Genomic DNA, 16,610 nt, shown 5'->3' with positions numbered 1-16,610 from the left:
ACACCACACGTCATGGGGTGTGTGACTCAGGCTGAGTTACTTAATCTCTCTGTACTTCAGTTTGACTTCAAAACAAGTAGTGACTGCCTGAAACACCAGATGTAGGGGAATTAGCATGGTACCTTGAATATCATCAGTTACATTTACTAGTAACTACTGCAGAGCTAACCATGCTTACTGTCTGCCACATGATTAGCATTTTATCATCTGTTCATGCTCTAATGAATTTATTAACTTATGCCCAATTGGAGAATGCACATTCCCCAGCTCCATTGTGTTGCCTGGCAAGCACTAAAGCTGAGCATTGTACAGAAATGAAAGTCTTGTTTGTGTTTGATGTTTGTGTCCCCCCCCCCCTTTTTTTGTGACCAACAGCAACTAAGGTCAGAACCTCTCCCATTAATGTGAACTGGCGTGTCCCAACTTTACCTGGGAATGAGGATTTATCTCCTCTGAAGAAACAGGCTATACACAGTCATTAGCAGTCTGAGCAGGCACCAGAGCTGATTTTTTTTTCAGTAAACTTATAATCATTTTATATGTTAAATGTATGTAATGAGGGTCTTTTAAATTTAAAATAAATTTGTAAGATCATAAGAGTTTAAAAGCTCCCATTGATAGGTAACAAAATCAGGGCTATTGAGGGATGTGAGAGTTGCCTCACATCGCCAACTTAGAAATAAGTTGAGATGAAAATGATTTCCATCCCCATGACTTTAAAATGAAATGAATTCACAGCAGCAGTTTGGTCTCATTAACTCCACATTCATAAGAACAATAAGGCAGACTGGATACGTGGTATTCACTGTGTGCTTGTTTGAGAGATGATTATCCCATGGCAATAAGGAAGTGACATCGGGAGTTCACAAAGGTCTCTTCTGAAATCCCACTTTAGGCTATAACGACAAAATGTTAAGCTTAAAAATTGAATTGCTTCAGTTCCCTCCAACACAGATAGTAAGCATGTAGGATGTGGTCCCCAAAGGCAAGATGGTCATTTGTTCATATAAACCACTGTCTTTTACAAGACACACATATCCTAGAACTTAATTTGACTAAGTTAATTTCTAAGCTATTATGGAAAAAATAAACTTGAAATTAGTGTAATGGTTGGCAGGATAGCTAGTGGTAGAGCACTAGAGTGGAAAGCACTGGCTTCAAACCCAAGCACCATAAAAATAAGTTTTAGGACTGGTGAGGTAAAGGTTCAGTGGGTAAACGTGCTTGCTGGCAGGCCTGGGACTTGAGTTTGATCCCTTGAACCCGCATGATCCAAAGAATAGAGATGGTAGAAGGAGAGAACTGGCTTGTGGGAGTTATCCTCTAATGTGCACATATACACATACCCAACACACACACACACACACACACACACACACACACACACACACACACCATTAAAAAGTTTTAATTGATTTTCAACTTGAAAGCTATTACTGTAGGTAGAGATAGATGTAGACAAACAATTTCCAAGGAAAGTCAAGAATCCCAAATAGAACAAATGTTACCAAATCTATGAGTGAGCTCTTCTGATGCATTTCACTAATGCTGACAGTTAAAACAGGAGCATCCAAAGCCCGAAGCAGCTGGCTGTCACGTTATGAGAATGTGAACACAGTATGGGCATTGGAACGGTGAGACGGTTCCATGTTCCTGCATCCAGAAGCCAGATGTTCAGAAAGCTCTGGGATCTCTTTAACAGGCTCTGAGCCAGGATCCTGAGACCTGGACCCTTTAGGCAGCCTTAACCCTGAATTCTACAATCTGATGTGCTGGGATGCTCACTCTAGATGCCTCTGGTCTTTAGGAACAACTTTAGCTTGAGAAACCTTGGATTACTTCTTTGCATGATTACTACACTTTTTGGATACGGCTCCAGAAATAATATATTTATTAAAAGCTATTGTCTTTGTCTCTAGAGGCTGTCTTCTGGCTGCCTTTGCTAAATTTTTTTTTTTAAATGGCAACCCTGAGTGAAGGTTAGGGTGTATATTCCAAAATGAGTGAAAAAAAATTTTTTTAAACCTACAAAAGTTTTTCTTGGTCTTATTTGAGTTCGGCATGTGTCAGTCAGAGGTAGTAGTTTGTTTTCTAAGAGTCGTGACCTCTCGAGCCCCAGGTAGTTAGCTAGATTTCTTGGACCAGGGATGATCTCCCTCCTGTTGGGTGGGCTTAAGCCTACTTAGACAGCTGTTGGTTGCTGCGATGGATGGGTGCCACTATTACACCTTTAAGGATCTCTTGCTGTGCTGGTCATTGTTCCAGGCCATTGTCGTCCCAGCTGGGTAGGATCATTGATTGTTTCCTTCTCTTGGCAGCTTACACAGTAATTTATGATTTTATAAAATCTAGAGTACAGGAAGGAGGCTTTCAGGTTAGATCCAGCCCGAATCTTCTGAGTTCTCTGTTGGAAGTGTATGGCCTCCAGCAATAGGAACTTATTGCCTTCCACCTCTGAGTGACAACCAAGGGTGGCAGCAGTAGCCTGCATTGTCTCGGGAGCCACTTGGTCTAGCCTTCCCAATAACTCAGAGTTTTCTCATGCACGGTACTGGAGTTTTTGTTAGATAGGCTATATGGCTTTTGTGGGGAAAACTATTAGTCCAAGAGGCACGTGTGTATGTGGTATGTGTGTGTGTGTGTGTGTGTGTGTGTGTGTGTGTGTGTGTGTACATTATACATAATTTAATTTTAGGTAAACATAAAATAATACAATTCTTTGAAGCTTTGTCTGACATTCTTAGTGTGATTTATCTTAGAAAAGTAGTTTGGCTTGAGAACAAGATTGAAGTTGTTGATTCTAATTGGAAAACTTTTGTTTTAAATCTTTGTATTTTTTTTTATTAACTTAAACTGAGGTTCACTTTTTTTTTCCACAAGAATTATCTGGCAACAATATGAAAATGAAAATTTTTTCTATGTATATTTTCTTTTTTCCCCCTGTTTTTTTATTAGGTATTTTCCTCATTTACATTTCCAATGCTATCCCAAAAGTCCCCCATACCAACCCCCCCAATCCCCTACCCACCCACTCCCCCTTTTGGCCCTGGCGTTCCCCTGTACTGGGGCATATAAAGTTTGCAAGTCCAATGGGCCTCTCTTTGCAGTGATGGCCGACTAGGCCATCTTTTGATACATATGCAGCTAGAGACAAGAGCTCCTGGGTACTGGTTAGTTCATAATGTTGTTCCACCTATAGGGCTGCAGTTCCCTTTGGCTCCTTGGGTACTTTCTCTAGCTCCTCCATTGGGGGCCGTGTGACCCATCCAATTTTTTAAATGGAGACTGCATTGATCTTTTGGCAGGAGCACGACTCCCTTGCTATGCCAGTATTCCTGAAACAGGAGAGAATTATCAGCTTTAGAAAGAAAGGGTGATATGGTTTGTGCAGTAGCCATGCTAACCAGGAGAACATATTCCATTTATCTCCTTGGTCTGCTGTTATTTTAGGTATACCAGGATTTATCTTAATGCTATGCAAGAATAGCCAGAATAAATTTAAAAATCTATAGGAAGTTGGCAAGTACTTATTTTAGCCATTAGTTATTAAGACCTTATGGGCACCAGGCGGTGGTAGCGCACACCTTTAATTCCAGCACTTGGGAGGCAGAGGCAGGTGGATTTCTGAGTTCAAGGCCAGCCTGGTCTACAAAAGTGAGTTCCAGGACAGCCAGGGCTACACAAAGAAACCCTGTATCAAACAAACAAACAAACAAACAAAAACAACAACAACAACAACAAAAAACCTTATCAGTTAGTTCTCTTCAAGCTATTTACAAGGAAGTCTGCTTAGGTTTGTGCCCCTAGGTGATTAAGTAGACCTAAGAAGGGAGATTGTAAGATGGGTGTCTGCATATGTGTGTAACCTCAGCTTCAAGTGGGGTGGAGACAGGAGGATGACTGGGCTTAGGGGCTTCCAGCCTGACTGAGAAAACATGGGCTCCAGGTTCAGGGGAAGACCCTGCCTCAAAGAAATGGGAGGAGCAGGGTAGAGGAGGACAGCAGAAGCCATTTTCTGACTTTCACTTGAGAGCACAGGTTGGGTACCGCACACACATGTGTGTGTACACACATCTCACTCTCTCTTTCTGTCACACACACACACACAAATAAAAAAATCAATAAATCTTCAAATAGAGGAGAAGTTGTATCTGCCACTGAAAACTTAGTAATTCACAGAAAGATGAAAGTTCACACGCTGTCCCTTCTCCATTTCAGGGTATTCCTGTCGGTTGGTGTCGCAGAACATGGCCCTTATCCTATTGAAGGAGGACTCTTTAGATGTAAGTAGTTTCTCTAATGTTATATCAAGACATAGCTGTATTAACTTATGTACTGTAATTATTAATCTCTCTGCTTTTGTTCAAAACAACTGTAAACTACTGTGTTTAGTCTGGCTTTATGAATGAAAAGCCATAAAGTCTCACCTCTAAACATGGAATTGTTGTGGGCTTAGAATATTACCTCCTGGCAATATTGTACTCACGTGGGACTGAACATTTCAAGTGGGTCACTTTTGATCTTCTTTGGCATTGTTAACTATGAGGTTTTATATGAAAGAGTGGCACCTATGATTTCCATGACGTGGTAATGGCTGATTCAGAGGAGGTTCCTAGGGTGTTCCTCATGGTAGATGCCTCCCACTACAGCTAACAATCAAGTGCTGGTTGTTACTTAGATTTATGTAGCAACAGGATACAGGTCCACTTAATTCTCCAACACCAGATGCCAATAGATCATGGAGAATGGAACACTTTGGCTGCTGGAGTATTTTTATGGGCAAGCATATTCCTGGCTGTGCTAGCTGGTTTTATGTCGACTTGATGCAAGCTTCAGCCACTTAGAGAAAAGGAAGCCTCGACTGAGAAAATTCCTCCAAAAGATGGGGCTGTAGCAAAGTCTGCAGGACATTTTCTTAGTTAGCGATGGATGGGCTGGCAGCTTATTGTTGGGTGTGCCACCACTGAGTAGGTAGTCCCAAGTTTCTATAAGAGAGCAGGCTAAGCAATCCATGAGGAGCAAGCCAGAAAGCAGCACTCCTCTATGGCCTCTGCATCAGTTCCTGCCCCCAGGTTCCTGTCCTATTTGAGTTCCTGTGCTGACTTCCTTTGATGATGGACAGTGATGTAGAAGTGTAAGCTAAACAAACCCTTTTCCTCCCCAATTTGCTTTTGGTTACGATGGTTCATCACAGCAATAGTAACCCTAACTAAGATGCTGGGTTACCACTCCCCTAGAAGACAGCAATGGGGACTGATCAATGGTAACCAGTGACTTGGTAAAGCTGTTTAACAGGAAAATATTAGTGAAATAGAAGATTGCATTTGTCCATATTTCCAGCGGGTTCTGGAGGTACCCACAGTCCCTCTTTCAGGTGGTATATTTAATACCAGTGTTGGGAGCAGCGACTGGGCTGATCACACTTTGAAAGAGAGGATACACAGTCTGGAGCTCCTGTTTGTGAAAACTTTGGAGACTCCCTACTGTGAAGACCAGCTCTCTTTACTCCCTCAGGGTCTCATGGGTAGGCTGCTGAGCCCTGGCTCAATGTTGAGCCCAGGATATCACCGGCAAGATGCCAACCTCGCACTGAACACTTCAGGGTGCTTCTCTGCAAGGCTTGTTTTTGTTGTCTGAGTAAAGCATCTTGTTACTCGTACCTTGCTCAGCTTGTAAATAGAAAAGGTTCATTTGGCCCACTGTGCAGGGTGGGGGTGTTATGTGGCCCCTACAGCTGGCTTCCTCATTGCTTTGGGGCTGTGTCAAGGCAGAACATTAGTGGGACCATGGGGTGGAGTAACATTACTCACCTCAGAGCCAGAAAGCCAGAAAAGTCAAAGAGATGATGCCTGAGGCCCATAATCCCCATGAGGGCGTGTTTGTGGTGACTCGAAGACCTTTTATTAGGTTTCACCTCTTAGAGGTTTCTCCACCTGCCAGTGACACCACCCTGGGGACCAAGCCATGAGCACAGGGGTCTTTGTGGAACATTCAGCAACCAACCAAACTATATGTAAGAAGCCTGTGGTCTGAGGTCATGCCTTATCTCCTGGATGAACCTCTTACCTTCTCTGGAGCACTAAGGAGACCTTCCTGGGACACCATGTCCCGATGTCCCCAGCACTCCCTAGTGCACATGTCTATTTTACTTTTAATGACTGGAGATGTGCTGTGTGTGTACACACATGTTCACGTTGTAAAATAAGCCATGAGCATTTTGACATACAGCTCAGTGACATTAAGAACACTCACAGCCAGACGTGGTGGTGCACGCCTTTAATCCCAGCACTTGGGAGGCAGAGGCAGGTGGATTTCTGAGTTCTAGGCCAGCCTGGTCTACAAAGTGAGTTCCAGGACAGCCAGGGCTACACAGGAAAACCCTGTCTTGAAAAACCAAAAACCAAACCAAAACAACAACAACAAAATCACTCACATTGTTGTGTAACCGTTGCCCCCATTCATGTCCAGAGATCCTTTCTGCATTCTAGACTAAAATTCTGTGCCTGTTAAGTAACATCTTCTGAGCTGAAGAGATGGTTTTGTGGGAAAGAGAGCCCAACGTGCACGCATGAGGCCTTGAGATCCACTTTAGGTGACTTGTTCATAAATAAAGGGGAATTACTACAGTTTTGGATAGAGGAAGTATAAACCTTGGGAATGTGAGTAGACAGCTGTACTTACGAAATCTAAAGCAGCTGAGTTCGTGGAGAGCAGAGGCCCGGGGAGGTAAGTGATGCTGCTGTGTGACAGTGACTGGCAAGAGCGAAATCACAGGCAGAGAGAGGACAAGGGAGTCCTGGTGTCTGACTACACAGAGAGAGGGTGACCATAGACACTAGTGATGTAGCCTATCATTCAGAAGGGCTAAAGGAGAGGATTATGAATGTTTTCACTGCAAAGCGAAGGCATTTGCTGCAAGGGACAGCGCACAGACCCTAAGCTGAGCCTGCCCACACATCCTAAGCTGAGCCTGCCCACAGACCCTAAGCTGAGCCTGCCCACACATCCTAAGCTGAGCCTGCCCACGGATCCTAAGCTGAGCCTGCCCACAGACCCTAAGCTGAGCCTGCCCACAGACCCTAAGCTGAGCCTGCCCACAGACCCTAAGCTGAGCCTGCCCACAGACCCTAAGCTGAGCCTGCCCACAGACCCTAAGCTGAGCCTGCCCACACATCCTAAGCTGAGCCTGCCCACAGACCCTAAGCTGAGCCTGCCCACAGACCCTAAGCTGAGCCTGCCCACAGATCCTAAGCCGAGCCTGCCCACGGATCCTAAGCCGAGCCTGCCCACACATCCTAAACTGAGCCTGCCCACACATCCTAAGCTGAGCCTGCCCACAGATCCTAAGCTGAGCCTGCCCACACATCCTAAGCTGAGCCTGCCCACAGACCCTAAGCTGAGCCTGCCCACAGACCCTAAGCTGAGCCTGCCCACAGACCCTAAGCTGAGCCTGCCCACACATCCTAAGCTGAGCCTGCCCACAGATCCTAAGCTGAGCCTGCCCACAGATCCTAAGCTGAGCCTGCCCACACATCCTAAGCTGAGCCTGCCCACAGACCCTAAGCTGAGCCTGCCCACAGACCCTAAGCTGAGCCTGCCCACAGATCCTAAGCTGAGCCTGCCCACACATCCTAAGCTGAGCCTGCCCACAGATCCTAAACTGAGCCTGCCCACACATCCTAAGCTTAGCCTGCCCACAGACCCTAAGCTGAGCCTGCCCACGGATCCTAAGCTGAGCCTGCCCACAGACCCTAAGCTGAGCCTGCCCACAGACCCTAAGCTGAGCCTGCCCACACATCCTAAGCTGAGCCTGCCCACACATCCTAAGCTGAGCCTGCCCACGGATCCTAAGCTGAGCCTGCCCACAGACCCTAAGCTGAGCCTGCCCACAGACCCTAAGCTGAGCCTGCCCACAGACCCTAAGCTGAGCCTGCCCACACATCCTAAGCTGAGCCTGCCCACACATCCTAAGCTGAGCCTGCCCACGGATCCTAAGCTGAGCCTACCCACAGACCCTAAGCTGAGCCTGCCCACAGACCCTAAGCTGAGCCTGCCCACACATCCTAAGCTGAGCCTGCCCACAGACCCTAAGCTGAGCCTGCCCACACATCGTAAGCTTAGCCTGCCCACAGACCCTAAGCTGAGCCTGCCCACGGATCCTAAGCCGAGCCTGCCCACACATCCTAAACTGAGCCTGCCCACACATCCTAAGCTGAGCCTGCCCACAGATCCTAAGCTGAGCCTGCCCACACATCCTAAGCTGAGCCTGCCCACACATCCTAAGCTGAGCCTGCCCACAGACCCTAAGCTGAGCCTGCCCACAGACCCTAAGCTGAGCCTGCCCACGGATCCTAAGCTGAGCCTGCCCACAGACCCTAAGCTGAGCCTGCCCACAGACCCTAAGCTGAGCCTGCCCATACATCCTAAGCTGAGCCTGCCCACAGATCCTAAGCTGAGCCTGCTCACGGATCCTAAGCTGAGCCTGCCCACGGATCCTAAGCTGAGCCTGCCCACAGACCCTAAACTGAGCCTGCCCACACATCCTAAGCTGAGCCTGCCCACAGATCCTAAGCTGAGCCTGCCTACACATTCTAAGCTGAGCCTGCCCACGGATCCTAAGCTGAGCCTGCCCACACATCCTAAACTGAGCCTGCCCACACATCCTAAGCTGAGCCTGCCCACAGATCCTAAGCTGAGCCTGCCCACACATCCTAAGCTGAGCCTGCCCACACATCTTAAGCTGAGCCTGCCCACGGATCCTAAGCTGAGCCTACCCACAGACCCTAAGCTGAGCCTGCCCACAGACCCTAAGCTGAGCCTGCCCACAGACCCTAAGCTGAGCCTGCGCACAGACCCTAAGCTGAGCCTGCTCACAGACCCTAAGCTGAGCTTGCCCACAGACCCTAAGCTGAGCCTGCCCACAGACCCTAAGCTGAGCCTGCCCACACATCCTAAGCTGAGCCTGCCCACACATCCTAAGCTGAGCCTGCCCACGTATCCTAAGCTGAGCCTACCCACAGACCCTAAGCTGAGCCTGCCCACAGACCCTAAGCTGAGCCTGCCCACAGACCCTAAGCTGAGCCTGCCCACAGACCCTAAGCTGAGCTTGCCCACAGACCCTAAGCTGAGCCTGCCCACAGACCCTAAGCTGAGCCTGCCCACACATCCTAAGCTGAGCCTGCCCACACATCCTAAGCTGAGCCTGCCCACGTATCCTAAGCTGAGCCTACCCACAGACCCTAAGCTGAGCCTGCCCACAGACCCTAAGCTGAGCCTGCCCACAGACCCTAAGCTGAGCCTGCCCACGGATCCTAAGCTGAGCCTGCCCACAGACCCTAAGCTGAGCCTGCCCACAGACCCTAAGCTGAGCCTGCCCACAGACCCTAAGCTGAGCCTGCCCACACATCCTAAGCTGAGCCTGCCCACAGACCCTAAGCTGAGCCTGCCCACAGACCCTAAGCTGAGCCTGCCCACAGACCCTAAGCTGAGCCTGCCCACAGACCCTAAGCTGAGCCTGCCCACACATCCTAAGCTGAGCCTGCCCACAGACCCTAAGCTGAGCCTGCCCACAGACCCTAAGCTGAGCCTGCCCACAGATCCTAAGCTGAGCCTGCCCACGGATCCTAAGCTGAGCCTGCCCACACATCCTAAACTGAGCCTGCCCACACATCCTAAGCTGAGCCTGCCCACAGATCCTAAGCTGAGCCTGCCCACACATCCTAAGCTGAGCCTGCCCACAGACCCTAAGCTGAGCCTGCCCACAGACCCTAAGCTGAGCCTGCCCACAGACCCTAAGCTGAGCCTGCCCACACATCCTAAGCTGAGCCTGCCCACGGATCCTAAGCTGAGCCTGCCCACGGATCCTAAGCTGAGCCTGCCCACAGACCCTAAGCTGAGCCTGCCCACAGACCCTAAGCTGAGCCTGCCCACAGACCCTAAGCTGAGCCTGCCCACAGACCCTAAGCTGAGCCTGCCCACAGACCCTAAGCTGAGCCTGCCCACACATCCTAAGCTGAGCCTGCCCACAGACCCTAAGCTGAGCCTGCCCACAGACCCTAAGCTGAGCCTGCCCACGGATCCTAAGCTGAGCCTGCCCACAGACCCTAAGCTGAGCCTGCCCACAGACCCTAAGCTGAGCCTGCCCATACATCCTAAGCTGAGCCTGCCCACAGATCCTAAGCTGAGCCTGCTCACGGATCCTAAACTGAGCCTGCCCAAGGATCCTAAGCTGAGCCTGCCCACAGACCCTAAACTGAGCCTGCCCACACATCCTAAGCTGAGCCTGCCCACAGATCCTAAGCTGAGCCTGCCTACACATTCTAAGCTGAGCCTGCCCACGGATCCTAAGCTGAGCCTGCCCACACATCCTAAACTGAGCCTGCCCACACATCCTAAGCTGAGCCTGCCCACAGATCCTAAGCTGAGCCTGCCCACACATCCTAAGCTGAGCCTGCCCACAGATCCTAAGCTGAGCCTGCCCACAGATCCTAAGCTGAGCCTGCCCACAGATCCTAAGCTGAGCCTGCCCACGGATCCTAAGCTGAGCCTGCCCACAGACCCTAAGCTGAGCCTCACAGTGTTTATAGTACCGAAGAGCTGCACAGTTCCTCATAATGACACTCGTTGCCCTTTCTCAAACCTCTTGATCTGAAGCTAAAGGTATAGTGGCAGAAATGGAGTTTGAATACACGTCTCTAGCTGTGTGGAGCCTGACCAAATTCCCTGTGTTGTGCGGTCGTAGGGTCAGCCATGACTGTTGGTGGTTGCCGCTGACCCTGTTTCTGTTTGAATGGATTGTTCTTAGTATGAAGGTGGTCTTGACTGTGTGGCTTAGGAACACTGTTAAGAACAGTACATTGTCAGGTGAGACCAGAGCTGTCTAAGGGAGAGCAGTCATGTGAGCTTACCCTGGCTCTGCCCCTCATAGAAAGTCCTGCCTCCTCCATCTGGCTGGCTGGCTGGTGTAGCTCTGCTTAAATTTATCAACCTGTTGGAGAGTTCTAAGCTCCAACCAACCTAACTTTTATTTGGTCTTAACATACTTTGTTCAGACCAGGGACTTAACTTTTAAAACAGTATGAAACAAGATGACTAGAAGAATCACGTGTTAGTGAAACCTGAAAGGTCTCTAACCACTCTCTTTTCCTCTCTCCTCCTTCCCTTTCCTTTTCTTGAAAGAGTGAGTCTCACTGTGTAGTCAAGACTGGCTAGGAGGGAGCAGGAGAGGTGCTTCAGTGCTTTGGGAGACTGGATGCTCTTCCAGAGGACCCAGGTTCAATTCCTAATACCCACGTGGAGGCTCACAGCTACCTATAGCTTTAGTCCCAAGGGATCCAACACACTTTGTGGACTCCGTAGGCACTGTGTGCACCTGTGTATGGACTTCCACCCAGGCAGACTCATACACATAAAATAAAAATGAAGAAATCTTAAAAAAAAATACTAGCCAGGGATGTTGCTGTTTAACTAAGTGTGCCTTGGAACCCATGATGCTCCTTGCCTTAGCCTAGTGAGTGCTGGGCTTCCCAGCTTGTGTCTCTGTGCTGACCACTGCAGTAGTTGCTAACCACATGTGGTAAATAATCACTGGCAACATGACTAGGTCATGAGAACTATCAATTGCAAGTAATCTGGATTTCAATAGAGTTTTGTGGCTGCTGGCCCCCATGCTGAGTGGCACAGGTACAGGTAATTCAGAGTCCCTTTGTGCAGAGGTCCAACCAAGTGCCAAATGCACTCATCTGATTCTGTAAAGGTTTATTGGAGAATAGCTGTGCATACCTGTTGATGTCCTGTCAGTGACAGTTGCTGTGCTGCCAGGGCAGTGACCACCCACGAGCAGATATGCTGAAAGTCACTGTTCTTTACAGAGTTCACCAACCTGGCTATGCCTGGCAAGTAAAAGGGCCCCTGATTGTAAGCACATAGCTCAATTTCCCCTGTATTCTAAAGCAGTGATTTCAAGAGTTCAAATGAATTCTTGGTGAAAAGGGATCTGTGCTAATTTGGGGAAATGTAAGGCCCTGACTATAAGGAGAGTCCTCTACTTAAGGAATTTGTAGGCAATTGTTTAGGAAAAAAATGTGTAACTTTCAAAATCAGGCTTGAAGGAGGAGAAAGAAGAGAGCAAATGTGCAGCTGTAGAGACGTGGGGCCGTGGTGGCCCACAGTGAAGAGGAACCGCAATTCCTGGGATGGTGAATATGGAACCATTTTATAGGTTACCTAAAGAACAGAGAACCCCAACTTTTGATACTGTTGCCCAGAAACAGAGAAAGCATCACTACTTTCTAATACGATTTGATGCTGTTATCACCTTCAGGTCCATACCAATAGAGGCAGAGCAACAAAGAAAACTTTCAGATTAATCTCAGCAATGAAGAAAAAAATTCCTTAATATAGAATTGGCAAACCAAGTCCTGTAGAGGAAAGAAGATATATTATGCTTACATAAGCATGCACCTTCTTTTCTAAATGTATTGTGTATTTCACTTAGGAAAAATCCTTTAATTTAAAAAAAAGTTATTAACATAGAAAAAATATGAAATAATGTCACTTGATGTAGGGGAAAAAGCAGCACTTTTTTATGGCTAAACACCAAGAGACAATCCTGGCAGGCATAAACCCTATTAAGCTAATGTAGTACCTGTGAAGACCTAATGCACCCACCACCCCTCAAAGCTTATGGGGAAGTGATAGTATAGTTCTTTGGGAACGCAATGATGACACAGGCATGTCCCCGCCATGTTCCTTTTAGCAGTATACTGCAGATACCTGAGCCATTTATAATGGGAGGTGTGTAGGCCATGCATATTTAAACCATCACACATGCCAATGAAATATTTGAGATCTCCTTGTGCAGTGTGCGTGCCTGGTTCATATTTTTTTTGTCATTTATTTTTTTTTCAGGCAGTTGTATTAGCTCTAGAGAGTGTTTGGTATTTAAAACCCGGTGGTAGATCTTTTAGAGGTTCTCTACTTTTCAAGTCTTCCTAAGTGCTGCATAGGCAGGCATCTCTCTGGTTCCCATCTAGAAGCAGGAAGGAGCCACTCGAATGTCTTCAGTACAGCTAGACATGCTCAATTCCTATCCAGTGTGGTATGCCACTCTCACTTGTCCAAGAGTATCCTTTGTCCCATGTCATCAGTGACAGAGCCTAGGACATCACGAATACATGCCAGGATTCTCGGACACTTGCCTACACCATCTTCTAATGAGAGTGCCCTCTGGCGGTGGAGGGGAAGTTCCCAGGGGGTCACTTCCCCTGCTAGCAGGTCATTTCCCTCTAATTGATAGTGAGTCTGCTGGGCTGTGTAAAGAATGACATTGTCAACAATTGAAACATCACTCCTCTTTTAAGTACCTTGGATTTTGTGTGTCCTGACGCCCTTTTTGATGGCTACTGTGTGCTGGTGTGTGGTTGTGGTCATTTGTAGAGCAGTTCTTTCTTTCCCAGATGATAGCCTGGATTCTTTCCTCATTCTGTTCTTTCATAAGCAGCCAAGGAAAATGAAAGTTTGAGAGTGGCATTTATTGGAGGCCAGTTCATTCCGGTTCCCCAGGTCCCTCGCCATCTTCTGCTTAGGGAAACCTAGAGCAATGACAGCAATCTGAAGGTGCTTTGCATCTGAGACATTCACTTTTTATGCTTCAATCATAAGCCCCAGGAAGCTAGTTTTATTTATTTTTAATTAGCCAAGTCTAATAGGTCGAGTTGGGTCACAGGCCACGAATCTTGATGTCAGATCCATAAGCATGTGGCTCCCATTGAATGTAATGAGGGCCCCTTGACTCTTCCCGCAGCTGCTGCCCGGCCTCCAGCGAGGACCAGGCTCCAGGGGGGTGCAGGTGGATTTTAAGCAAACATGTAGAGATTAAATAACTAATTGGAAATGATTTTGCAGAATAAAGCTGAAGTCTGCTGTATCCTGAAAAGGAAATTATGGAAGACATGCAAATAGCTTACTGTTCATTTTAATTAGAGCTTGAGTAGAAGAAAAGAGTCAACTGATAAATCGCCACCTGAAAACCCTGGGCATTTGTATAAGAACGGCAGAGGCCGTGATGTCAAACAGGATGGAGAAAAGGTTTCATTTCCTCTATTTTAATTAGTTTGACTCTAGTCATATTGAGAGTTATTACCTAGAGGCCATATGCAGTTGTTAAAAAGTATACTCTAATAGATTTTGTCTTTTTTTTTCTTCACAAGCCATTTGCAAAAGTGAACATTGTGTTTTAACTCCAGGAGTTGATTTTTTAAAAAAAATTTTACACTTATTTTATGACTCTGTGTGTATGACTGGCATTGAGTAGTTTGCACTTTTAGTCATATCCTTTGAGAGCTGACAGGGTTATTTTATGAACAGGGTGCAACCTGGACAGTTTGACAGAACAGTAGTGAAAACTTGAGGGCCTGACAGCTCTTCAGGAGCAGAGACACCAGCTCCTCTCTTGCTGACCCTTCCTCCTTAAAGGTCTTGATTTGGCCTTTTTTTTTTTTAATAGTGATCGAATTTATAGGTCACTATTACTGATTAGCTTTCGCCCAGAGTTCCATAGTGTGATCTATCGACATTGCCACCATTTAATTTCTCCCCTTTGGTCTTTTCTTTCTTAACACTGAGTTGGAAAAGTTAGAGCAGTTCTGGAGACAGGGGTAGGAACCAGCCCGCCCTGTGCTTTCCCTCTCAAGGGTCTTTCATCTTACACACACCATGTTCAGGGAAGAACGCAGAGTGAGGAGGCCGTGAGCTCTTTGGATGGGGTACACGCACATTTGGACTTAATGTTGTCTGTTTAATGTATGGCTGCTGCCGCCTGAAGACTTCCTATTGATGGTAACGTGTACAGTTCCATGTTAGTGAGCTGGGAGGCCATAGAATTATTGGTCTGTAAATTATGTACACGTTCCTAACATGTAAGCATGTGGGTCATGAAACGTTCCTACAGAAGTGTGTTTAAGAATTGAAAGACCATGCATTTGAATGCATAAGGTGGCAATTTCAGAGAAGAGTTCTCACTGTGCTCAAGAATTTAAGATATTGATGGCCCAAGTGATTTGCTGTAAGGTAGATTTCTGGTTTCGCTTATCCACATTTATAACTTAAATTTAGAGTTTATAGCTTAAACTCTAGGTATAAACTCTAGTGACTCCTGTTACTGTGGCCAAGGTTTGGTCTTGGCTTCCCATGGTACTAGATACACTTTCCCCTTTGTGGGCTGATACAATTTTACTAGGAAAAGAAAAGGTAGCGGCTGGGGAGGCGACCTAAGCCACAGCAGCAGCGGTCGCCATCTTGGTCCGGGACCCGCCGAACTTAGGAAATTAGTCTGAACAGGTGAGAGGGTGCGCCAGAGAACCTGACAGCTTCTGGAACAGGCGGAAGCACAGAGGCGCTGAGGCAGCACCCTTTGTGGGCCGGGGACAGCCAGCCACCGTCCGGACCGGAGGACAGGTGCCCGCCCGGCTGGGGAGGCGGCCTAAGCCACAGCAGCAGCGGTCGCCATCTTGGTCCCGGGACTCCAAGGAACTTAGGAATTTAGTCTGAACAGGTGAGAGTCTGTACCACCTGGGAACTGCCAAAGCAACACACTGTCTGAGAAAGGTCCTGTTTTGGGCCTTCTTCTTCGGCCAGGAGGAGGTCCAAATACAGGATATCTGCGCACCTTCCCTGTAAGAGAGCTTGCCAGCAGAGAGTGCTCTGAGCACTGAAACTCAGAGGAGAGAATCTGTCTCCCAGGTCTGCTGATAGACGGTAACAGAATCACCAGAAGAACAATCTCTAAACAGAGTCAACTATAACTACTAACTCCAGAGATTACCAGATGGCGAAAGGTAAACGGAGGAATCTTACTAACAGGAACCAAGACCACTCACCATCACCAGAACCCAGCACACCCACTTCGCCCAGTCCAGGGAACCCCAACACACCTGAGAACCTAGACCTAGATTTAAAAGCATATCTCATGATGATGGTAGAGGACATCAAGAAGGACTTTAATAAATCACTTAAAGAAATACAGGAGAACACTGCTAAAGAGTTACAAGTCCTTAAAGAAAAACAGGAAAACACAATCAAACAGGTAGAAGTCCTTACAGAAAAAGAGGAAAAAACATACAAACAGGTGATGGAAATGAACAAAACCATACTAGACCTAAAAAGGGAAGTAGACACAATAAAGAAAACTCAAAGCGAGGCAACACTAGAGATAGAAACCCTAGGAAAGAAATCTGGAACCATAGATTTGAGCATCAGCAACAGAATACAAGAGATGGAAGAGAGAATCTCAGGTGCAGAAGATTCCATAGAGAACATCGGCACAACAATCAAAGAAAATGGAAAATGCAAAAAGATCCTAACTCAAAATATCCAGGAAATCCAGGACACAATAAGAAGACCAAACGTACGGATAATAGGAGTGGATGAGAATGAAGATTTTCAACTCAAAGGTCCAGCAAACATCTTCAACAAAATTATTGAAGAAAACTTCCCAAATCTAAAGAATGAGATGCATATGAACATACAAGAAGCCTACAGAACTCCAAATAGACTGGACCAGAAAAGAAATTCCTCCCGACACATAATAATCAGAACATCAAATGCACTAA

The 16,610-nt window shown here is 47.0% G+C and overlaps 1 protein-coding gene across 1 annotated transcript in view; it reads left to right on the top strand.

Moving 5' to 3' along the window:
* The window catches only part of Atp8a2 (ATPase, aminophospholipid transporter-like, class I, type 8A, member 2), a 439,384-nt gene that overhangs the window by 84,631 nt on the left and 338,143 nt on the right, over positions 1 to 16,610 (top strand). The window contains exon 23 of the mRNA NM_015803.3: positions 4,219 to 4,283. Coding sequence (NP_056618.1) covers positions 4,219 to 4,283 — 65 coding nt within the window. The remainder of the gene's footprint in view (positions 1 to 4,218; positions 4,284 to 16,610) is intronic.

Source organism: Mus musculus, chromosome 14, assembly GCF_000001635.26.
Source record: "Mus musculus strain C57BL/6J chromosome 14, GRCm38.p6 C57BL/6J".
In the NCBI taxonomy this organism is placed as follows: domain Eukaryota; kingdom Metazoa; phylum Chordata; class Mammalia; order Rodentia; family Muridae; genus Mus; species Mus musculus.
Note: the sequence above shows the minus strand (reverse complement) of the source record. Positions and strands in the feature narration are given on the sequence as shown.